Consider the following 25,446-nt stretch of genomic DNA (forward strand, 5'->3'; position numbering starts at 1 on the left):
ACTGAATGCTTGATTAGATGACAACGCAACGTAAGCTGTACGAGGTAGCTGCCGATACTTAGCAATGAGCAATACCAGTAACAAGTTGCATTTGTTCAGGCAAGTAGTTGCATTCTCGCAGCGTAACGCACAATGGCGTCGCATACTGCATTTCCATCTTCACGACCGGCTCTGTAACGGAATACCTCAGCTTCCCCCGCTCGGGCTGCACGAAAATTTAACTATACTTCCAGCTGAGTCAGGGTGATGCTAGCTAAAAGAATTAGTTTGGACGTGATACGCTATTTTATCCTCGACATAAGGACACAGCAACGTCTAGAGCGACCCGCACGACGAGGGTCCCACCGTCCTGCCCCATCTTGCTTTCGCAAAGCAAGGCACAATGAACGACCATTACGCAGTGTATTACGCCTCTCCTTAGCAATATGAAGAACAGATGAGAATCTTATTTTGCGTTTAGTACCAACTTTTCGTGAGTGGTACGTCCGTGTCGAATTTCTCGCGACGCTCCAATCCGTGTGCGACTACTGTAAGCAATAAATGTTAGGCTAAATGTCACAAATACTTTTTAACTGACCAAGTAATTTCTAATTAAGATTCTTGCGCCAAAGACAGAGAGAGAAAAAAGAATGATAAGGGAAAGGCAGGGTGGTTGACAAGGCTGAGCTCAGTTGGCTAACTTGCACTGTAGGAGGAAGAGGGACTGAGCTGTGAGAAGAGAGAGATGAGTTCGCGGTGTGCTTAAAAGAACGAATTAACACGTTTTTCACGAAGAGAAGTGTGAAGAAAGGTTTTCCTTTTTTTTCTTTTTTTTAACTGAAGCTTCCACCGCTAAAGTTAAACTGCTATTAATCACAGAATGAAAGTACAGCGTAAGCTCGCGTAGGCTGAAAGAGCGGTGAAGTGGGACTTTTTCTTGTTCGCGACAAAGCTAACTTGCCATTGTTCATTTCTTCACAAGAAGATGACCCGTTTAACTTCTTAAGGTTAGGGGCGCAGCATATGCATTCGTAAAATCTAAAACAATTTAGAATGAGTTCTCCCAGTGCTGCGTTTCCGGCTATCCCACGAATGTGGTTACTAAACACCTGTGGGAGCCACTCCTCGGAGCTTTGAGACACCACCATGCCCCCACCTTTCCTGCAGATGTAGTCGCCAGGGCTGAAGAGGACGGGTCTCAGTCGGAGCACCAGCTCGCAGAGGAAGCCTGCCTCGGTGTTCTGGAAGATCTCGACACGCTTGAGCGTGTCTAAGTGAACGTGGATGGCGATCTCAGCCTTGAGCTTGTCGGGAAGGCAGCCCACCGAGCGCTCCTCGTCCGAGCACTTCTGCGTCAGCCAGAGGTAGTCGAACCACCGGATCACCTTGTTCTGTAGGTGTTCCGGCACGTGACGCATGCGCATGTACGTCTTCACCGCGTCCAACTTGGCTGCAACACACAGGGCAGGGGAAAGAGAACGCGCTCTTAGCAAAGGCCACCGTTCTGACGTCGTTATGTTACACGTGTCTTGACAACACACCATCGATACGGCTAGTACGAGGCATGGCATTCAAGGTATATCACGCCTGGGATAGAATTCGAAGCTGCAAATGTGACTATTTAACTCTAACGCTATAAATAAAGACACAACTTTTTTTTTTAAACACCTTACAAGGCCCCTACATGGGTCATTGAGTAAGGGGGGGGGGGGGGGGGGGCATAGAACCAAGTACACACATAAAAAGTGGAAAACTCGTTATAATATCAAGGTCGCAAAATCAAGCACCCACCAGCCAGCTGCACAGCGTACAAATTACAAAAAAAAACACATGTTCACGACATGCAGCTGTGTATTAGAACAATAAAAAACAACTCCCATATATTCTACCTATATTCCGTCCAAACGTAATAATTACTTAAATAATACTTTAATTCTTCCATCTTGAAATGCCAAGCGAGGCTTGAGAAATCTTTTGTATGACACGGTCGTAACTGAACCTTAGATTATGCAAAAATACACGTATGTCGTGTTGATCATAAGTTCCCCCCTTAGGCCTCTTATCATCACCTTTACGATGTGCTTCAGCAGTCTTGAGCCTGCGTCTTACATTCAAACGAATAACAGAAAGTAGTACGGGATCATCGGCTTGTATTTCTTTGCGGCATCCAAGCACGGGAAATTACTACTTCCATGTTCCGTTACTAGCACGAACAAACTAAATGCTGATGACTGGAATAATATTTAGGTTGCGAAAGCTCGTTAAAATATTATTGGTATTGCAAAAATGTAGTATTTTATTTATTTGTTTATTTATTTGTTATCTTCATTTATTTTGTGGAAAAGGAGGCCCAAGTTACAAGCACGCATGACCATAGTTATGTTTAAATGACGTATTCTCATAGCTGAGTAACTGATCTTAAAAGCAGAGAACCACCTGTTTCGGATACAAGCAGCTACGAACATTAATTTTTGTGTGAGGCCAGTGCGTCAGAATGAACGAAGAACAAGCCTTTTTCGTGAAGGCTAGTTCTATAGCTTCACTTCCTAACTTTTCACCCCATTCCTCATTTCTCTAGCGCTTCTCTAGGATATCGCATAAACACTTCCTGAAAGAATGAAGACAACGACGCCATTTTGGAAAACCGCAGAGGATCGAGACTCCCCGTGTACTGCACGCTAAGTGCAGTACACGGATGCATATTAATTAACGCTACAGCGTTAAGGGCCCCGTGTCACAGAAATTCCGGTGTCGTTGTCGGCGTCGTTGCGGGCTGAGTTTCCGTGAGCACGAATTTCCGTATATATTTAGGGATATGTATATATGTCACACCTTGCCATGTGACATGCAGTATATGCGGGTTATATTGCCAAACCATTCTAACACTAAAGCTGCTCATACGTAGTCTTTGATTCTTGACAAAGTTATTCCTCGTAATTTTGAGAATGACAGCCCACAAACGAATGTCATGAAACACAACACCGACAGCGTATGCCTTTTATGTTTAATCTTCTCAGACTGAAATATTAAAAGTGCGAAACAATAACAGAAACCATAAGATGATGTAATTATTATTTTTTTTTTTTTTTGGCGCGGCTGTGCACGACCTCCGGGGTCGGCACACGCAAGAGACCGCGTTTCTACCAGAAAGCTGGCATTCGTGCTTAGCGTTCGCCGCCAGCGTTTCCCGGTAAACATTACGGTTACATAAGCTGCAGTTTCCGGGAAGCGTGAGAATCAGTCGGGGATCTTTGAATGCTATCGCGTTCTCCTCTTAAAGGCGAAGCTTAAGCGTCTTCCAATTAAAAAAAAAATTTTTTTTGAGTCGGTGACGAACTAATGAGCAACTAGAGATGACGGTGAACGCTGTGTCGAGTTACCGCGTCACTGGCAAAAATGTAAGCAAAAGCATTTTTAACCATGTCTGCAGCGCCTTGATTTAGTATTTAGTGTGCTAAAAATAAGCTTTTGATAAATCCCTCCAAAAGTAAGTTCTTAATTTTTAATTTCAGGTCAATAAATAACGCGCAAGTTATGCCCCTCTTTATAAACAAACATCCAGTTCATCTATCAGATCATTGTTCCTTCCTTGGTATCCAGCTTGATTCCCGCTTAAAATTTAATTTACATATTAATGAGCTGCAGCGGAAAACTTCTTATGGTATTAGGGTGTTAGTAAAAGCTAGATGTTACTTTGACTTGACTACTTTGATCACCTTATATTATGCATTCATTCACAGTCATCTCAATTATTGTATTGCTTCCTGGGGTCACACATATCATTGCCACCTTTCTTCCCTCCAACATGTACAGAATCAAGGCATTCGCATTCTCACCGGGAGCAACCGACGTTCACATGTTACTGATCCGTACCGGGAACTGCACATACTGAATATTGACAATCTAATCAAAGTTACTGTCTGCACATTTGCTTATCAAGCAGTTAAAGACCATAGTCTTCTGAAATTTGTACTTATCCAACACCTTACTAAGTCAAATATTACGCGCTTTTCCTCCAATAACAATTTTATGCTCCCCAAGGTACGAACTAACTATGGTTCTCAAGGAGTAGCATCTGTTTTAATCAAACTTTGGAATTCTTTGCCTTATAACATTAAGTGTGCCTTTTCTATATCGTCATTCAAACATCAGCTTCGCAATTTCATGTTTAGCCTATAGCACCGTTTATTGAATATGTCTTTTAAACACAACTTCAACTCTGTCGTTTTGAATAATGTTTGCTTCGTTTCCAACTTCAGCTTATGCCTTATCCCTATCGTTTTATATATTCCATTGTATTGTTGTTTCGCCTCAATATGTATTTGCATTTGTATTTGTATTTTTGCATTTTTATATTTCGCTGCTTTTCTGCTGTTACGTAGTATTGGTGTTTTTTTTTAACATTATAAAAGGTCCCCCTACAGTGTTCACACTATGGGACCTTTTTCTGTACTAAATATCTATACTTCTGTATCTGCAATAAGTATTCAATAACCTTCAAACTTCATACTTCAAGGAAAGCGGCGGCAAAGAGCTTGAGACATTGCTTGAACCGAACTGGCGAAAGAATTGGACGAATTGACGGGATTATAAGTGCGCAGCAAAGGGCTGCAAGAATAATTTAATCTAAGTAATGCGTGCGAGAAATGAAGTGTTATGTTTCTTTTATTTCTTTTTCTTTATAGACGGCATTATATATATGGTTCTTTTTTTTTGTTTCTCAGATAGAATAAATATTGAATCCACAATTACAAGAAGCGCCAACAAAGCCTTGGCGTCCTGGTTGTGAATGGTGCACCGCTTTATTTTAACCATTCAAATTATCATCGCATTAGATGCGTATAATCACTGAGAAACTGCTTCGAAGCCTTCTTGAACGCTCCTAACTTTATACAACGTTCAGCCATTTTTTTTCTCCTTTTGGAATATTGCCTTTGTGCTTGGCAGCTGCACGATATAAAGACCCTTGAATAGCAACTACTTCAACTGCAGCAGCATGAACAGCTGCGCTGCGTTGATACCAGACACAATCGGGCAGTGTTCGTTCGGACTCACGCCTGCAGCATTTATGCAGGACGCGCGCAATTATCCCGCGCGGACGACCTTAATTGAATCAAGCCGCAGCGTGGTCAACCTGCGGAGCGGAGCTCGTTTACTGAAGCCTCCTCCCCTCCCACCGGCTATGCATGGCTGCAGCATTCCACACGCAGCATAAAGTTGCGGTAACGCTAACGTTTTGCTGCGTTAGCTAAGGAATGCGCAATTGGTTATTTTTACAGTACAGACCCTGTTAAAGGGAACGCCATGAGTGTAAAGCACGTGCAAATTTTCTACCCTGGCAAGTGAACAACCACGCGGCTTTGTAGCAGATGACTTCTGCTTAGTGGCGTTGGCACCTCTGTTCACTGATGTGCAATGCGATGACATAGCTTTCGCCAGCATTTGCAGCTAGAGTGCCAGCAAAGTCAGAGCCAGACATTAGAGTGTTACCTTTAACCTAGGACCACCGTGTACGTTTGAATTTAAAGCGCTTTTCTGCTACACGCTGTGTGATCAGCGGCATATATTGTGGCAAACTTCCTGATCTAAATATCAGGAATGCGAAACAGCTTCGCAAGTGTCCGTTAATGCTCCGCTACTGGTACTTTAAGCAATCTAATTTTTTATGATGTCAAAAATGTTAATAAAACTCATCGTCTTAGCATCATTTGGCCCCCTTTTCCCCCTTCACAAGTGCAGGGTAGCCAATGGGCTCGGCCTAACTAACACCCCTTCATTTCCTTGCCTGCCTATCCCAATACTGTTAAAGAGCGCTGACACAGAGAACCGCTGAAGTAGTTTGCACACCCGCTTACCTACGTTCTCATTCTATGACCTAAACTGCACGCTTAGATGCTTATATGTCCGGTCACATCGCATTTCATAAAATTAGTAGCCCCTCCCCTGTCGAGGCAATGGGGGTAAGCGAAGCTTGTCGTGTGTTTCTTCGGTGTTCCTCCGAACGAATTGCACTGACGAGTACCACGTTGTGCTCCAACCACAACCGGTCACACACACTGCAGCTGCTTCGGAATTTTCGGTTGAGAAACTCGCGTTGGAAGCTGGCCGTCGCACCGGGGAAGTTGGGGCTAGCGTTGCCCAGGCGTGCATCACCGTTGCCGGGTTCCTCAAGGGCAAGACGACGCCTCAGCACCGCGCTCCCTCAACTCGGTGTCCGCGGCTCTTCGCTGACGTTTCGCCTGGGCTTCGGAAGCCCTCACGCTAGAATCGGCACGTCGACGGCGAGCCCTTTTCCGAGCGCGTTCATTCTGGATGGATTTCCATAATATTTTGTCAAAATTAAATCTGTCCGTTACGTAAGACAAGGAATGGCACATACCCTGTAAACGCGGCCTCCCCAATACGACGACGGAAGAGAAGTGAAATTCTACGCTGGAATGATTAGCGGCAACGCAGCCAGCTGTGGAACCAGACGACGACGACGAACGCGGGAGCCGTGGCACGAGCGCGTGCCCATCACCTGCGCAGCTCTGAGAGCAGCTGTTTTTTTTTATTGCGATAGCAATTATATGGACACTCCAAAGCAGATTTCTGCCGTCGGCGTCGCCATACGCATCAGACACAAAGAAAGAAACCAGAAGAAAAAGTTCACAAACATGCAAAATTTGGGAATCGAACCCACGACCTCTCGGTCCGCGACGATAGATCGCCGAGCGTTTAACCCATTGCGCCACAAACGCATTTGCAGAGAGCTACACAGACGCGCCTTATATATCTAACACTCCTCCGTGTACCCGCGCTCTTGCTCGGGGCGGTGCCGCCGCCTACGAGCAGAAAAGAGAAGTACTGCATTATGACACTAACGCGCACCGACAGTGAACGCTTCGGTGGTCTCAGCACTACGACGCCTCGATGCCAGCATTCGAAGGGACGCTGGCATCAAGAAGCACTACCAACGCCACCTAGGTGGCGTTGGTAGTGGCGTTCACCGTACTCAGCACAGCGGAGCGTGGCCTCCGCAATTAGCTCTGAAAATGTTTCTGAAGTTGATCGCGGAGGCTGCAATTACGACGCGCTGTACGCGCTCATTTGACTCGGTGACGATTCAGTTACGTGCTTTGTCTTGCGCGTTGTATTAGTGTGTCAGTTACGTGCTTCGTCTTTCGCGTTGTGCTAGCGTGTGCAGCGTAGTGCAGCTTCCATATGCACGACGGTTGCTCATGGTCATCGACGTTGGTAGTCGTGATGGAGGAGACGTGCCACCAGGCGTCAGCGTGGGTGCATCAACGCCTAAGGGCGCTTTAGCCACAAAACACCAATAGACATTATATATCAATGTGCAATAAACATTACACTACTTCTGTGAAGACTTTTTATTTAACAACTTTTTTTTAGGGGCGAAGCTCCTTAGGGTGTGGGTCTGTCCCTCCTCTGTAGTAGTAGTCGTCGTCGTCGTAGTAGGTAGCCACGTCTACTTTTATGAGAAAAAAAATTCCGAAAGTTGTGTCCGTAGCGCGGAATCGAACCAGGGACCCCTCGCTTCCGAACGCGCGGCGCTAACCACTACGCCACGAAGCGCACATAGACACACGCACCACGATGGCAATAAATACCCAACATTAACGAAAGGCCGCATTTCTAGCGCGTTTCTAACGCGTTTGTGCTAGCGCGTTATGGCACGTGTAAGAAGCTGGTGTAAGACGCTGTGGCCTCTCCGCCTTACCTTCAACGCGTTTCGAACGCGCTGCCCAAGGCGGTGGCAAGTCAAGTTCAAGTCGAGGAGCGTTTATGAATACGGGGGGTATACTCTCTCAGCAGTCATGTGATGGCGTCGGCAAACGCGGTGCACGTTCCGGCATGTGTAAATGGCTGCGTAAGACGCTGTGGCCGCTCCCCCTTACTAGAGAGTACTGCACGTTTCTAACGCGTTTGTGCTAGCGTCCCCTTAAGCGGGAGATCCGATGATTCCCTCCGGAGCTTCGCCCACTCATCATCATTCACCCCGTGGATATGCGGTGTTTTTTTTTTTTTCGCGTTACAACGCCGGCGCAGGCTAGCGTTTACAAGCTTCGCTTGAAAAGGCGACTCTTTCAACCTCGCCTTCTTTTTCTTTCGCCGTGAAAATAAAAGAAAAAAAATGAGAAGAAAACTATTTCGCGCATATTATTATTGGCATCCGCGGCTCAGAAACGCGCGTTTGGTCCTTTAGATTTGCCAGCAAATGTCTCAACTCCGGTCATGAGGGCACATAATCAGTTGCTAGCACGGCTAGTTCTCACATGATGGGTGTGCGTGGGTCTGCGCCGCCAGACCCACCAAGCGTGCCCCGAGTTTTTCGCTCGTCTGAGTTTGCTCGACGGCCAGTCAGTGAACAAAGATAGCGCGGAACGCGCAAAAGCAGCAGTCAGTAAAATGTCGAGATACGGCCACGTATGTAAACGCGAACGCACCCTGCGCACACCCCTTCCTCGTATCATACACACAAGACTGGGCAACGATAAGGCCCCTCTATATAAAAAGTAGCGCCATTCTTAGATCTTGCCGCCACCGTGCTCACCACGGCGTTCCCTCCTCGCCGCCTCCTGTCGCCCCAGCCTCCTCCCCTCCCCCATTGGCCAATCCGTGTCACGTGGAAGCACGTGTCGCGCTTTTGTATATTTTTTTTTTACTTTCCAGCGCACTCCGACCGCCATTATCGGGCCTGTGCGACGAAAGTGTTGTACGCACAAACGGATCAAACGTGTTAGGGCCAAGAACTTCGTTGTGAAGGCATGCTACTGCGCCTTCAGTTGCAGCAACCGACAAGGCGAAGGCGAAAGGCTTTTTTTGTTTACCATCCGGCGAGCGCAAACGCTTGCTGCAAACTTGGTATTTGCGCCGTCTCGCATCGTCGCGTTGCTACTTCCAAAACGGCATTACTAAGGTCAGTTACTGACTGACGAGGCAAAATCGCGCCTCAAAAACTGCTCCGCAATGCGCGATCGAAGTTTTCCTCGGATTTAATCTGGCACCGCGTTAGCCATCGTCTGCTACGGCAGGGTCGACATGAGCGGCGCCACTGTCGAGATCGCACCTCGATCGCGCTGGCCGCGCCGAGCGCGACAGTGGAACGGAGGAGGAGGTAAGTGGTTGGCGCTACTTTTTATATAGAGGGGATTTAGACAACGATACGCGCCAGCGCCGCTTATTGTTATCAAAGCGACATCGCAATATATCGCAGTACCGTGAGTGTTCCGCTGTCTATCTACAAAATCGGCGCAAGCCGCTTCCAGCGCCTTTCTGGGGCGCGCGTCACAGGCGTGTCTCCTCTTTCGGACATCATCTGTCGATCCAGCGTCGAATGTGCACAGTGCAAATGTGTCGCATTCTTACGCCAACCATTTCCTTTCTTTCGAATACGTTAAAAAAGATCACGATTTGTTGATGCACAGATAGACACCGACGGTTTGACCACGTGACTCCTTCTTTTTCAGCCGCCTGCGAGGCGGCTGAAAAGTGATGATAACCAAGAGTGAATAACCAAGAGCGGCCCAAGTGCGGCCCAAGACCAATAACCAAGAGCGGCCCAAGTGAGGATAACCCAAGAGTGAATCTAGATACGCCAATGAAACTGGAGGCGGACTGAGGATTCAATTGCTTGTCTTGATACCATTAGCTCATTCATCTGAGGACGGCGTCTTCGAAGCTCGCGGAGATCCCGTACTTGGCCAAATTCGGGCCATTCTGCATAGCACTCCAGGTCCATTGTTGCCATGCCACTTCATGCAATAGAAAACCGGGACAGATGTTCGCTTCTTAGCCCACCCAACGATGTAGCCCACAGTTCCCGAAAAAAGACAAAGAAAAGCGAACACTATGAGGCCATGAAATGCCGTCGCATCTGGAATTCCTTTTTCTCGCGATCGTGTGGCTACCGTGGTCGAATAGCGGACGACCAGCCGGCCCCCACTAACGCGGCCTGCCACCCGTTTCCCCCCTCCCCTCACCCGATACCTCCGACATAACGACGTTCGAAGCTCGTTTCCCAGGGACGCAGAACGCTGCGAGAAACATGCCGCGGCCACGTACGACACGCGGCATCGGCGCTATACGAACTCTCCCGCGGGATGGGAGTAGGGCTCCATTCCGGGAGTGCAAAGATTGCGATTCGAGCAAGCGCGAGGCCCCCGCGCGCTGACCCAGCACGTTGGAGTCGCCGTATACGGAGAGTGCTTATGCAAACGAGCGCGCGCTGCAGCCAGATTGCCTCATTTGTTCGCGAGAACTCTCGGCAAGAGTATCGGCAGTGGGGGATCAAGCGAAAACTAGACGAACAGGCGCCAAGAAAAGAACAAGAGCCGATCCGCCCGCTCGGGGGAATTAGAATCATCTGACGAAGCTGTGTATATTTATGGCACGGCCCGAACCCCCGGAGCCGACGAAGCACGGATTGCTGCTCCCGATCACCATAGTCGCATGTGCGCGCCGCTGTGTGTACTACACTCGTGTTTAATTAACGGCGATGTCATTAGCGCTGCGCGCTCTCTGTTCGCCCCGCGATTATGCCGGGACCCGTACCTAAAATGTGACTTTTCTCTCTGATTTTTGGCGTCTGTGCGTGTATGTGCGTGTATTCGGGAAGACTGAGCTTAGAGCCGAGGCACTAGAAACTCGATAATCCTTGTTCATATTTGACTGACTCTCATGCTAGACGTAAGCCTGCTGTACGAAGTTTTGTTACGGTGGTTCCATGAGAAAGCCAATAAGTTTGTTTCCGCGTTCTTGGCCAAATTGCATGGAGGAACGGTACAGTGAGCGAACGGAGCACTCCGACAGGGAAGTGAGTTGGTGGGTCGCGCGCATTCGGGTGGGTGGGTCAACAGTCGAGACGCAGTTCGTTACCGCGATGACAGGATGAACGTCAAAACGACTGTTCTAGCTTGTCAGCCGTTCAGATCCGATTCAATTATACGGCTAATTTGTATCAGCTCGCCAGCACGACATGACAGTGTGTTCCCTATATCCGAGGGCTAATTCATATTTCTTGATTGCTATATATATATATATATATATATATATATATATATATATATATATATATATATATAAGGAGAAACATGCTTTGAGGATCCAGTTAAAATATGCTACAAAAGGCAGATATGGGTTGTGTGAATATTCATTGTCCACGTTCCAACAACATCAACGTTCCAATACGGCAACAGCTACTTGTTTTAGTTTGGTAATACGAATGAGTTAAAGCAAAACGTACATGTCACCGCACAAGCAGAAAAACAAAACTTCAGCGGAAACTTTAGGCAACTGTTACACGTCATGCTGCTATTACAAGGAAAGAAAGAAAAAAAAAGGAAAAAGAAAACAGCAGACCTCAGCGATTTCTGTGGTTCTGAACTCCTTTACCTGCGACAGAAGCATCCTCCAACAGTGAGAACGAGAGTGACTACAACTAAAATATATGAACACGTCTATTACAGAAAAATGTTAAAGAATTCCACAAAAGGTGGTACAACAGTAACTAGTATTATCAACGCTTCTTTTTGCGTAGTTTTCACTAGCTGTTTCAAACAAGAATTACAATGTTTTTAAAACTGCAAGGAAAGTGGTCTATGAAAATGATCTATTTTTCATCTTGACAGCCCAATATTAGTGCCAGTGGAACGTCAGAAAGTGGGTTCAGACGTTCACTACGAATCGTGAGCGTCGCACTTGTTTCAAGACATCTCTGCCTAAAACGGCCCACGAATCATACGTATATCAGCTTGGTGCTGTCCCACAGTGTATGAATGAGAACAATGGATAAACCTGATTTAACAATGCCCTCCTTCCTGTGTAATAATTACGTGTCGTTGGTAAACGTAAGCGTGCATGGAGCAAGTGGGCGCGTGGCAGAGTGTATCACGAATATCTCTCACGTATCGGAATAGGGGGTAGTCTTAGGGTGTCTTGTAATCAACGTGCCCTTTGCTCTGGCTTTTTATTGTGCCTAAGTAATGATCGGCTTCATGTGCGAGTACGTTTAACATTAAACGTATAGCTTCTCTCTCTACTTCCTTCATTTTCCTGTCTCTCTCTCTCTTTCTCTGTAGTTTCTCTGCGCGTATGATGTTTCCCCGATGCTCTTATACTCCCATCTATCAAACATCTCCTACCATGAAACAAACCACACGAAACATACCACGAAACAAACGACCAATAGTCCATCCTCAAGTTTGTTAGCCGCTGTAGAACTTATCAGGCACGCATTGATTCATCGTTGCAGCAGTTAGCGTAACCTGCCTTCATCAACATGGCCTGGACGTCAGGCGGGACTCAAAGCTACCAACAGTGTGGTTTGCCTTCCTTTCATTTCATTCCATGATTCTCTCTGCTCACCCTTCCTCTTTTTATTATTTAATATTTTATTCCACGTAGATACGAACATGACTCACGTCTGCGGAATATGTGACGCCATCAGCACGTGCCACTTCCGCTGAATTAAAATTTTACTCTTTCCTCTAGATACTGTACGAGACTAACTCTCGTCACGCTGCTCCATTCTCTCTGCCCCTTGTGCTGCGTTCGACTTGTTCGTACATCAATTAGAATCTAATCTTCAGGCGTTTCTTCTTCCTCTCTTCCGCAATTAATTTGTGGCACCATTTTCTTAACCAAAATTTACCCGCGGGCACACTGCCTGCAAAATATGCAAGCGAAAAAATTACTTTTGACTGACATTTACATCATACGTTGCTGACGAACATCACGTGTCCGAGCTGCGCCCTTGTTTCTTCGTTATTATTATTTTTACAGCGAAGCTGCTAGCCTCTCGGTGGTCGGCATTTTTCATGTCCGCGTCCGCGAGCAAAAATGTAGGCCGATCCCCGCGGCAGCGAAGGGCAGGATCAGACGCTCGTACCCCCGTAAGGCAGAGGCTTCAAGCACTCAGCAAAGTGACGCGAACAGTGCGTACATTCTTTGGAATCACGCATACAACATACAGAACAGCATACGTTTCAATAAGGAACAAGCACAAAACAGGCATCCGAACCAAATCATTGATGATAAGGCGCTCTTGATAACAATGCGAAGCGCGTAGCTCTCCCCGCGTACGTTTGTCGGTAAAGATTATTGTTGCGCATTCTGACGTGGGAAGTGACGTCCATAGTGTTTCGCGTATAAAAGAACCAGCCTAGCAACGTATTTTAATGTTGTTGCAGCACCGCTATGGGCGGCGGCGTGCTGTCAAAATTATCATTACTCCCATTACTACAATTATTCTAAATTACCATTACTACCATTCCTCTAAAGCAATAAAGCATTGCATACCTCCCTCAGCAGTTGTAGTGATGGTTTTCGACAGCTTCGCCGGGCATTCACTGTCGCGGAGCCGGGATGATGAGTCAGTGTTCTTTCTTTTTTTTTTTTTTTTTGTAATCTCCCACGAAAAGCTCTTGGGAAGAGCAGAATGAATGCTTTCACGAGAACGGCACAGCAGCATGCAACAACACTTGCTTTCTTTTATTCTATTTTCTTTTCTTTTATATTTTTGGTCCGTCTAGCTTCGTGGCGACGGGCGAAAACTCTCGAGGCAGTGTTAGCCAAGGCCGGAAACTATTTAGAGGCAAGTGAAAGCGCTTGTTCAGAAATTCCGACTTCCGCGGCGTTTCTTGGAACGGAAGGAAAAGCTACACTTATTTTCTCTGGCGTCCGCAAGGGGCCGGCTCGAGGAAGTCACACTTCCTGTCCGCGAAAGCGAGATGCCATGCTTGAAAGTCGACGAAGAGGACCGGACCAAAAAGGAGGAGGCTGGGAGAAAAGACGAGGCCCGCGAGAGCAGATAGGGACCACCACTGAACTAACGAGACGAGGAAACAACTCGATTAAAAACGGATGCATGTACGATGTACCACCCCCCCCCCCCTTTTTTTTTTTTTTTGAGGACTTCGCAGACACATATGCGTTTTTCTAACCTCTCCACCTTATATATCCCACTTAACCATACCCCTACAAAAAATTCTATGAATTATTTTCTAGGACACTTCAAGCGGCATTTCTTTTCCTTTGCAAGCGTCAACTTTTTTTTCTCTTAAGTTTTTTGTTCAAAACGCCTACATTGTTTGCCACATGATCAGTTTCTTTTCTTTCTTCCTCTTCCTTCCTTTCTTTCTTTCTTTCTTTCTTTCTTTCTTTCTTTCTTTCTTTCTGATGACGTTTAGTGCTCTGAGTAGTTCTCTGTTTATGTCATCTTAGGATGTGTTTCTTCTACCTTCGTGATTATCTGTGACGTGTGATATATTTTTATATTTCTCGAGTCAAGAGGAGTAGCCGGCGCAACTTTTTGACGACGGCGCTTTATGAGTTGGTCACGTGAGTGAGCGAACAAACTTTATTTGAGAGCTGTTGATTTTCGGAAGGTAGCCCTGGCCCTGTGCTGATAGCCTAGCTCTAGTCATTTCAATAAAAGATTAGCATAGACAATGGCCGAAAGCATTTCTTTGCAGAAAGACACTTTATTTTCAGTGTTTGTGTTATGCGAAAATTTTCGCGTCGCCCTCAGCATACTCGAGAGATTACCTTGAACAGCATTGAGCTGTCCATGAATGTAGCGGCAAAAAAGAAATAGAAACATAAGAAATAAAAAAAGAAAGAAAAAAGTCGCCACCCCTTTAACTCCGTGAAGATGGTCGAACAGCACTACTTGCGGGGGATGGGACGCGTCGGCGTCCACGGCCGACGGTGTTCCTAGCGCGTTCCTCACGCTCTTTTACGACGTTCCCAGACAAGAGTCCTTGACCAAAGCTCCGTATATACAAGCAACGCTAACGCGAACTCCTCTCACACCCCATTCATTCGTTGACCTAATTTTTTTCGTACACCGTTATTGGTTGGCGCGCCTCACGCTCACTCCCTCCAACGCGAGTATTGGACGGCGCGACTTACGTCGACCCCCCTCCTCGTTCTTCTTTTCATCTGCACCCTCTCACAGCATTCTGACAGGGTTGAGGTCTTCTTTTCCTGTCCTCTCTCGCTAGGTCACGTGGGTTTTAGCGAACGGTCGACGGCACAGGGTCCGCAGAAACAGCTTCGCTGTAAAAACAGCGAAAGGGCATGACTATGTCGAATTAGAGCTAGGGTAAAAATGAACTCTCCTTTGTAAGCGGGCGCCGTGGTTGCTTAGCGGCTATGGTGTTGGGCTGCTAAGCACTAGGTCGCGGGATCAAATCCCGGCCACGGCGGCCGCATTTCGATGTGGGCTCAAGCTCGAGTCCACGCTGTTGTGCTGACAATGATAATAATATTCTTGCTTAGCTTACTTTGGTTTAAATAATCAGTTTGGTTAATTAGCTTGGTTTGGGGCCTTCTATAGAGATGTCCTCTTCCGCAGAAAAGAATACAAATAAGAACAAAAAAAAAAGTGAGCAACCCTTGAAGCAAGGCCCCAAACTTTTTCGGAAGTGTTGGCGGGCGCGAAGTGCGTGTGGAGTTCCGAGTTCCCCCGTTTTCTCTTCTCCCCCCCCCCCCCCCCCCCCGCCGTCCTTCTTCTTCCACATTTTTTTTTTTCGTTTCGTTTCTTTTGCAGCAGGTGTCGCTCGCATCTAGCGAGTTCCAAATCTGTGTGGCGGTAGTTTCTGCCCGCAGCGTTCGTTGTCGGGTGTGCCGCTGCGTCCGTCTCGGCACCCCATATAGCAGCGAGCGCCGGCACCACCATAAGGTGCCCTGTCGGAGCTGTCGTGTTTCGCGCCCCCGCTTTGAAATATGCGCTGTCGCCTCCCTGAGTGTGACGGAGAACTCCGTGAAGGCGCCTGGCGCTTGGGAAGTACAGCACACCCCCACCACCACACCTGCCTCCTTTCCTCCACCGCCGGCCACCGCAACTTTGGTGGCGCGAGAAAGACTCTGTGGGGACGTGTTCAGCTATTGCGCATGAGGAGGGGGGGGGGGGGGGGCGATGTTTGATGATGCGATGTCAGGAGAAAAGCCACACACCATAACCGAGAGCCCGCGCTTTTCGAGTTGCTGTATAGACTGAAGAACGCGAAAAGGAAGGCGAAAGGAAACGAGACAACAGTTACAAGAGAGAGATTGAGGTGGAAAGAAAGAGAAACTTATTTAGTAGAACGAAAAGTAAGGGAGACGGAATCTATGGAAAGAAGCAATAAAATGAGCAGGTTAAGTAAGCTAAGTAAAGCAAGATTTCTAGTTTTTTTGAGTACTGCCGGCCTGCACTTGAGGCCTTCGGTAGAAGTGAGAAGAGAAAGAATGTCGCAGTTTCGCCCGAAAGGCGAAGCATCAATTGCGATAGCATATTAGTAGAGAGATATTCGGAGTAGCGATAGTAGTTTTATCGGCTGCATAGACTTGGACACATTCGCTTACTAACTGAATTAACAAGCGTGGTGTCAGCGCGCACAAGCAAACACGAATAGACCACACTGAATGACCGCAGACAACGACTGTCAAAACGCTGGTAGCAAGCGCAGCCGTCGCAGCGGGCGAAGGTTCGCGTGGTCTATCGCTTCAACGGAAACTAAGCGGCGAATGTACAGCACATACAAAGGTCAGAGCCGTGTGGAGATAAGAGACCGTGCGGGCGACGGCCACAGCCGGGCAAAGTGCAGAGGAGTTGCGCAGAGAAGTTGTTGGCAGATGAGAAGCTGCCCCCCCCCCCTCTCCCTCACGCACTGCCTTCCCGCTTTCTTGCTTTCGCGTGGGAGATTGAGTGGCCAGTTCCCCTTGCGCCCGGTTGCAAGATAAGCATTTGGTGAAGCAGCACAGCGTCGCCCCGCCTCCTTCCCTCCCTCCCATACACCCACGGCCTTTCGCGCGACGCTCGCGTTTGATTTCCGCCGTGCGTTCGCTCTCCGTGATAGCGCGCGTCCCCCGCGCGCTTTCACTCGCGCATACGGCGCGAGGCGACGATTTTATCGCCCTTGGACTTTATACGGAACCTCGCGGCGACGGCGACGGCAGAAATCCGGTTGAAGTGTCCATATAATTGCTACCGCAATAAAATATTTATATTCTGTGACTGCAGTAGCCACGTTGCAAGGAAAGTGAAGAATGCCAAAGAACGTACATCCGCAATGGAATCGAATATGGTCGAAGCAGTCTAGATGACACGTATTCACTAATGTCCCACACTAAAAAGTATAAGGAGGGCAAGAACAACCAAGATGTATGTTGAAGAATGTACCCCGGTGAAAGCGAAAAATTGTCATCCACCCGAATGTAGGACGAAGCTACAAAGCAAACCCATACAGGTTTCTCAGAAAGAACGCTTCGCAGTTGAGGAAAAATTCGTCCTGGTGCAGGAAAATACCCCTATAATAGTGTCTGAAAAAAAAAGAAAAATCAAAAATGCTCACGAGTTTGATCGATTTATCTCATTTACTGCGACAACATGAGGTCCTCACAACTTTAACTGCCGTGTTATGAAGAACAACTTCTTTGCGTTGCACCGAACATCATCATCGTCAACTACAGTATTGCCTGCCATGGCCTCCAAAATGCGTGCACAGACGCCACCACTCTCTAAGTATAGTGCGCACAGCCCTGGAAAATATTGCCAAGTGCAAATGTTCAGCCAGTGCGCAGCGGTTAGCGCGTCCAACTCAAAACTGGTAATTGCCGCAGGAACCAACAAAAAGCGCAGTGAACAGGTGAAATCTTGGGCATAAGCTGAGTTTGCGCAAATTTACTCGTGAAAGAAAAAAAAACAAAAAAAAACATGGAGTAGGTGAACCGAATATCCTTGGGCACTGGGAAACAATCGCGGGCTCTCTCGAATTTTGCTGCTAGCGGAGGCGCACACAGGCTTAGTGAAGTGAGCCTTCTATATCTTCGCAGTAGCGCTACAAACCTCTTCATCCGAAAGTGGTCTCAGGGCCAGCTTTGGACTCATTTTCCTAAGCATAGAATACAGGCCTGACTCCATGATATAAGAGAGGAGCGAGTTAGGGCGATCCGAACTAAATACTTGTCAGGAAACCATAGATAGTGATTATAGATGTAAGCGAAATAGCCAGACGCTTCTATAATGCTATTCGCTGTATTAAAAGAATGTTGAGATTGAAAGCGTATATTTGTTACTCTGAGGGCATTCAGTTACCGTTTGCTGCTTCATTGCGCAATTCTGTAGAGAGAAGAGCTGTTAACCAGTACATCTGTAACGGTACCGGGGCTATCTCGTGCAACGATAACGGGGGGAGGGGCCAGCGGGAGAACAGAAAAGCGGTCCAGTCAGAGCGTCCAGAGCGCTCCACCACAGTTTCTAAATATTCAGATGCCCCGAAGCTCTCGTGCACCAGCAGGTGCCGGCAGGCCCGGCTATTCGCTTACGCGGGCAACTCTGCGCCCCGTGTTATGCAGGCACGTCTTCGACGGAGCAAAGTTATACCTTTGCATTCACGTTCATTGCCTATTTTCACAACCTCCCCAATAGCCCCGGATGTTTAACGAAAATTCACACATCATGTATTTTGCCGTTGCAAATACTGTATCTATAATCCATACATCTGTGAGAACTACAATCCCATCGTAGGATTTTTACAGCGAAGTTGTATTTGACTATGGCAGATCCGTCGTCCGCGAACGGCCTCGTTGGCGTCCCTCGGCGCAACTGCGCGAACGTGCTCGTGCCACTGCTCACGGGTTCGTCGCCGTCGTCTCCTTCCACAGCTGGCTTCATTGCTGCTCATCATTCCAGCGTAGAATTTCACTCCTTTTCTGCCGTCGTAATGGGGAGGCAGTGTCCACGGGGGTATGAGCCATTTATTGTCTCTCACGTGGCAGATAGATTTAATAACAGAAGTGATCACATGGTTACGCCGCCGCCGCCGCTCGCCGTAGGAACGGACGCCTAAGAGCTGCGCTCTAAAAAATCCTTTCACTAAATATTACCATCATAATCCATAATCAGAACACACTGGCAAAAGCTAGGAAAATTTTGCGTTTTTAAGTTTGGTCGCCAGACATTGTAGCTGCTGGATGTCATGAATAAGAGGTCGCGCTTTTCAGCAAAGTGATGCGCACAAGATGAGGTGTGACGCATGGTCACGGAGTTCTGTGACGTTTAGTAAACGCTGTGTGACAAGCGGCTACGGTGTTCTTGCTTCTGAGCGTGAGGGCGCGAGTTTCGTCCCCTCCTGGGATGGCCACAACTGTGGGAGAGAATTCAGCAGCACGCGTGCTCTCTCGCTTCGATGCATGTTAAATAACTTCAGGTTTGGAAAATGATTGCGGAATTTTCCGCTGCAGTGCCCCTCACAGTCCAAATGTTGTCTTGAAGCGTTGAAATCAATTAATCACTCAATCTATCAATCAAATAATAATCACGCGACGTTCCCAACTGCTTCTACCTAGCTCACTTTCTGTGTCTCTCTAGTAACATTTCTTTGCCCCGAAATCATTATTTCATTGCATGCAGAGATTCAGATGCACTCTCGGGAAATGGCAACGTTTCCTGTGATTCCATGCTGCTTTGTCTTACGTGCTTTGCTTCTCCAGTTTGATTTTAAAACCTTAAATTCGATCAGAAAGATGTCACAGACAGTGAATATCTCCCTGCACAACAAAACCGCATCAGTGAGTCAACCCGGTCCTTTGAGTCGTCCCAGATCTGTGGCTCTGCGTGAATCCTCTGTGCACACAACGGGGGATTGTTTGGTCTCCTAATTCGCTGCCGTCTGATAGGGCAGTGGTCTGCGAGTAATCTGCGGACACACGGCTCACGAGCCACCTCTAATACCGTGAACAATTGGATCATCCTCTCAGTGTAGGTGGAAGCTATGCTGACATTTTGAGACGTTTTACTTTAAGTAAAGGCTATACATTTCCACCGACCATGAACTCCGGTTGTAGTGTGTCGGTAACCTTTACTCCTAAGCACCACGCCACAGCTTTGTATACTGTGCAAAATGCCTTCTGAGCTGTAGGCGCATGATTCCTTCACTCAGCTCTGTTTAATTTGTAGCCCTCACGGCAAACTACACATATCATGATATCTTTATTATGATGAAAGCCTCCTACTTTGATTCTGTGTTTCGGCGAGAAGCCACTACATTAAGTGGACTGGGAGTCGACGTGCGTTGGCTACCCATATCAGCTGCGGCTACACGCGCGGCTAAAGAAGAACTGAGGAACGGTTGCATAAAAGGAAAACCACTATATTGAATATAAGAGTAAACAAAAGCGATGTATTGGCCGATAAAAAAAGAACGAAGGAAATCGCATACTACCCGAAAGAAAGCTACAAAACAGACGCGTACTCTCCAAGTTGTCCTTCCATGTGTTTCTCCAGTTTTCGCTTCTGTTTTCATCATTCATTTTCATTTCTTTCTTTCTGAACATCGTTATATTTCTTTGCGCGGTACCGCGCTTGGCCTCCCGATAGCGAGCAAAGGCGGAAACCGACGAAACAGATCGAGTTCGGGCCTCTTATCTGCACTCAGCTCGGCCATGATGTGCGGGTCACCAAGAAGACGGGAAGAACGGCGACAGACGATGCCCGCAGAAGTGAAGAAAAACGAAAAAGAGACGAACGAAAGAAAGAAAGGCGAGAGGGACTCGCCGCTATTTGTTCAGTGGTAGCAGATTACGGTAGGACCAGGCTTTCTTTTTTCTTTTCGTTATCGTATATATTCCTGTGTGCTCCCTTCAACGCGGCGTTTTAACGGTCACACTTACGCCTGCTAAGGGTTAAGCAGAAAATTTGTCTGTGTCCCGAAGATGTATAGGGCACAAGACGGCATTTTATCGTGAAGCAAAACTAAGTGGCACTCTCGGATGTGAGTAAGTGATTTATTCTAATGACATTGGGGAGCGTTGGCAAGTGTTGTGTCGCCAGCTTCTCCACAGACAATAGATTTTCCAATGATCAAAGGATGATAACATGAGGTTATGATGCCGGCCCACGCTACCAGTAGTAATATAGAAAGCACATTTCTAACTGCATACTGGCTGAACGCGTGGTGCTGCAGAAAATGACGCAAGAGCCGACGTGCGCTGGAGAAGAGTTTGGGGCTGCCAAAGAATGAAAGAAAAATAAAAAAAATAATGGCTCATATTTTCACATATAAAATGACATGACTCGACGCAGAAACATGTTTAAAACAACCTTGTGGAAAATCTAAATCAATGACCACCACCATCTACGCTATCAGGAAGGCTTGTCATAAGCCAAAAAATGACGATCTCTCATGACGAGCTGGGGATGTCATGATCCCTTAAGGAGTAATGCAAAGGGCAAGAGCCCGGAAGCTTCAGCAATGACGAGCATAACCAGTGTAACATATTCAAGATCAGCAGCTGCATTAGCAACATTGCTATCTTGATCTGCTGCACCGCACGATATACTAGATCGCGGCATCTCTTTGGAGACACGACGGGCGCGTTTCGTCAGGCTTGGAATGTAGCATCGGTTGTGTTATAAAACTTCAATGCGTGTTAAAGAACCTCTTATTTTAAACTAAAAGAAAAAAAAGAAGAGAAATCGAGGCACACTTGTGGCATGATCTCTGTTCTTTTCTTTGTTTATATAAGCCGCATCTCGTTTTTCAGTTGCAGGACTTGGACATTAGGCATCAATCACTCAATTGACATTAGCATAAAAGCGCTCACTGGTCAAAATTAAAATGATTGGTACACAGCTGTCATTAAGTTGACTAGGAGATTAACCCTCACTAGAACCAAGAAAACCTAGAGGTGGCTCCGCAACGACTTACTCTGTGCGTAATATGAAAATAGAGAATCACAACGAAAAACAGACCCGGGCGGAATTCACAAAGCTTTTCTCGTAAGCGCAGCTCGCCATTGGCTGCCCGTCTTCGCTAATACTGCATCCAACATCATGGTCGACTGACAGCTGCTCTCAAGAACCGTTCTAGCAAAATAACGTTTTCTTTTCTTTTTTTTATGTGTGTGTGGGAATACTGACCGAGACGTACAACATCAATGGTAAGCCAGCCACATTACATAGAGCAGGGGACCCTCCGTGCCTCAGGCTCCCGTCCTGCGGCGGTTAGCAGGACACCCTTTGAATACTGAACGGCTGAAGTACCATGAATATGTGGCATGGGTTAGCGCCACCACTTTAGGATAGACAAAACTCCAGCAGCAGACCTTGAATGAGTGGTTGGCGGATAATTGGACGAGCCCCGAAAACATGAGAGACCTCGATGAGTAGGTATACTGCACTAGTCCTGGTTGCAGAAAGCTCCTGAAGATTCAGTAAGAATTCGTTGCTCCGACAGAAATTTCGAGACTAGAGTTCTTGCCTCTCTTTCCCTTTTGCCTAAAATTCAAGGAGTGGTGGAATCAAGGTGTCACTTAATGGCGCCGGCTGGTTTTCCCCAATTTTTTCAAGAGCTGTACAATTCTCCGTACGGATTTGATGCTCCCTGGAATACGTTCAATATTCCTACGTCTACAGTTGTTTGAGGTGCGAGGCGTTCTCAGAAGTCTACAGATGGTCGCGAAGGCTACGTTTTCTAGCCGGTTTATCGTCGAAGTCATAATTCTTTGTCTTTCTGATTTGAGTTAATCAACACAGCTTACACGGCCGTGTTGAATTAATCAACACAGCTGACAATTAGAATCATTATCATCAGCAGTTTAGTAGAACAGGGAAAACAAAGGTATAGAAATGTTTGAGAGACGCAGAGGAGCCAACAGCAATGGCGGAAGACGACGTCACACGCACTAGCGGGAGAAGGTCGCCAAGGAGTGCAGATTGGATCCCGTAGTGGGATGCTAGATAAAACACGGGAAGACCAGTGAAGAGCCGCTAAACAGGCATTGTGATTCAATTATTCCGCAGTGTTCTAGCGTTCCTTTGTTTCGCCTCTCCCGGTTGTCTTGTGGCCGCTTCAGAACAACCTTTTGCCCCCTTCGGCACGATTAGGCTCCCAGTAAATTCTTAATCGGAGAAAAGCCCGGCAAGGCAGTCGCGAAATATTTACGACGTACCAGGTTAACGGTTGGGAGTTTCGTGGTGGCGCTTCGAACTCGACGTACGTAACGGTGGTACCTACGTGCAACACTGACCAGCAGACAATGAAAGACCAAGAAGAAACGAGAGTTAACAGAGGGCAGCCCGGAAGGAAAACTGCAAGAGGTGCAGCCGGAAAGGACGAAACAAACCAGCATAACGAACTAAAAAGACTACAACATAGGAGAGCAAACCAGAGAGATGCAAAAAAAAAAAAAGAAAGAAAGACATGCGCAAGGCGTACTTTATGACCCGTGGCAGTAAGGCGGAGAAGAAAAGAAAAAGATAAAGAAGTTCATACAGAAATGAAACTAACGGAGGAGCGCCCAGGGCCGTGCCCGGAAGAAAACGACAGACGTAAATAATGGGGCTGTTCGGCCCGTCTTGCTCGCCCTGTGTCTAACAGGTACAACACACCGCAACGAAAGCTGCTGCTGCTCTGGCAGCAGTACGCTGTCGTCGGCGTGTCTCCTATCAAGGTCGGATGGGCTTCGTCCAACGCCTCAGTTGGCGCCGCGCGGCGCTCTTGCCGTTTTACTTCTCTTTTCCCTACGTACCCCTGGCCATCCTCTGTATTGCTGTCTTCGCGTCTTCATCTGCCGCCGCCTGGTGTTCCTATCCTCGCCCTTCGTCTCCCAAACTCCCACGCGTCCACCCAACCTCCTTCTCTTCCTCTTCCCATTTCTTGTAACCGTGTCTCGTCAAACGAGCGCAGGGCGTAGGTGGCGAGGCTTTACTTAAGGACGCCGCGCCGGCGGCTCCCTTACGAGGTACACGCTGGCAACGCCGTCTTCCAGTTGCTTCTCGAGGCCTCTGTGTGTAGTGGCAGTATAGTGCTCGCCTCGCTTCCTTTCCGTTTCCACGTCATCTATCGTTTCTTCTTGCTTGCTTGTCACGCCGGACTGCCTCGAGGGCAGCGCGAGGCGCGGCGGCCAGCAACGCCGATGGGAGCGCAGTCGAAGCGCGTCGTCACGGTGCGATGTCGCTTGTTGCGGTTGCGAGGGAGCAGCGCAACGGATGTGCTCGGACGGCTTCCTTCGTGCTTGTCATGTTTTCTTTCTTTTTTTTTTTAGTTTGACTCGTAGTTGTTCTTGTATACTGGTGCTGTTTTCTCAGCAGGTCTGCTCCACGGAAGCCGGCCTTTGGGCGAGCACATATATACGCCTGTTGAACCGAGTAACGATCGCCGAGATGTAGCGACCTCATGTGACCTGTCATGCACGCAATAGAAATAACAATAAGTGCGGCTCAGCGTGTAGCAGTTTTACGTCACGCAGAGCGCAAGGGGAGGTAAATGTGCGCCCCGCGATGAGAGGAGTACGCTCTCTTTAGCTTTAGTACTATTCGACGCGTTAATAATTCTGTGCAGGTATTGCCACTGGCATTCACTGCAGGAACTTGTTCTATATAAGTGATGTCAGTGTTCAGTACAGCTACGCGACTGGAAAGCTGTGAAGAAACCTTTTTCTTCTTTTTTGTTTGCTGGCTAAATTGTTTACTTAAGTGAAGTTCAACGGGCGACGTCATACGCGATAACAATAACCATACCAACAACCGTCTGCAGCGCCAACCTTGCCTATGCCTGACGCTCAGCTCCGCCAACGAAAACGAAAATCAAAGTCTCATAACCTTCGCATGTACCCCACACGAATGCGGGGTGCACGGGCAGGTTATCAGATTTCGATTCAGCAACTTGCGTCTCAGATATCTCTTTCTGTGCCCCCCAACAAGTCAATTAGCGTAATGGAGCGGTCATTAAATGGAAGCAAAGCGTAGAGAGATTAGGTCAGACGCCGGAGTTTAGGTTAGGGTATTCGCAGGAGTAGGATGCTTAGCTGAGAACGCAGGAGAAGAGCCATCGCAAAGCGTGCTGGGATATATGCGCACTTGCAGTAGGCCTGTTTCGGCTGAAGACGAATGACGAAGGTTAGAACACTGATGATTATGCCATTGAGCCATGGCTTACCTTATCTCCGAGTTGATAGTACTGAAGGATTGAGGGAAGGGCAAAAGGAAGGAGCAGAGATAGAACGAGGACTAACGAAGACACTAACAATCCCTTTTTATTTCTTTCTAAGTAGCACACATGGGTTTCTCCTCCTCCCCCCTCCCAACCTTCCTCCCCCCCCCCCCCCCATAAGAAAAGTACTTTTTAAGGACTAATAGTATGAGCGCGATCACTACGAGATAAGGTAATCCTATTTCATCGTTGGAAAAAATAATAAAATTAGAAGTATGGCGAATGGTAGGGAGGATGTCGAGAGGCAAAAGTTTGTTGGGCACGAAGTCGCTTATGCCGGGCTAATTTTGGGCAAGCTTGAGATGACGATAACGCAGCTTGCCTTGGTCGCTGAATTTCAACTAACCAAGAGAAAAACAGTGAGTGAGGGGGGAAAAAACAGCAGACAATTACGCACACACGTCGAGCCCATGTTAAGTCAATGCTATACGTTTACGCGACAAACTTGGTTCAACACTGGTTCGCGTCAACGAAGAGGAATCAG

The 25,446-nt window shown here is 47.4% G+C and overlaps 1 protein-coding gene across 1 annotated transcript in view; it reads right to left on the reverse strand.

Moving 5' to 3' along the window:
* The window catches only part of LOC119442493 (cyclic nucleotide-gated cation channel alpha-3), a 255,203-nt gene that overhangs the window by 19,184 nt on the left and 210,573 nt on the right, over nt 1–25,446 (reverse strand). Inside the window, exon 2 of the mRNA XM_037707395.2 lies at nt 1,136–1,429. Coding sequence (XP_037563323.1) covers nt 1,136–1,429 — 294 coding nt within the window. The remainder of the gene's footprint in view (nt 1–1,135; nt 1,430–25,446) is intronic.

Source organism: Dermacentor silvarum, chromosome 2 (assembly GCF_013339745.2).
Source record: "Dermacentor silvarum isolate Dsil-2018 chromosome 2, BIME_Dsil_1.4, whole genome shotgun sequence".
Taxonomy (NCBI): domain Eukaryota; kingdom Metazoa; phylum Arthropoda; class Arachnida; order Ixodida; family Ixodidae; genus Dermacentor; species Dermacentor silvarum.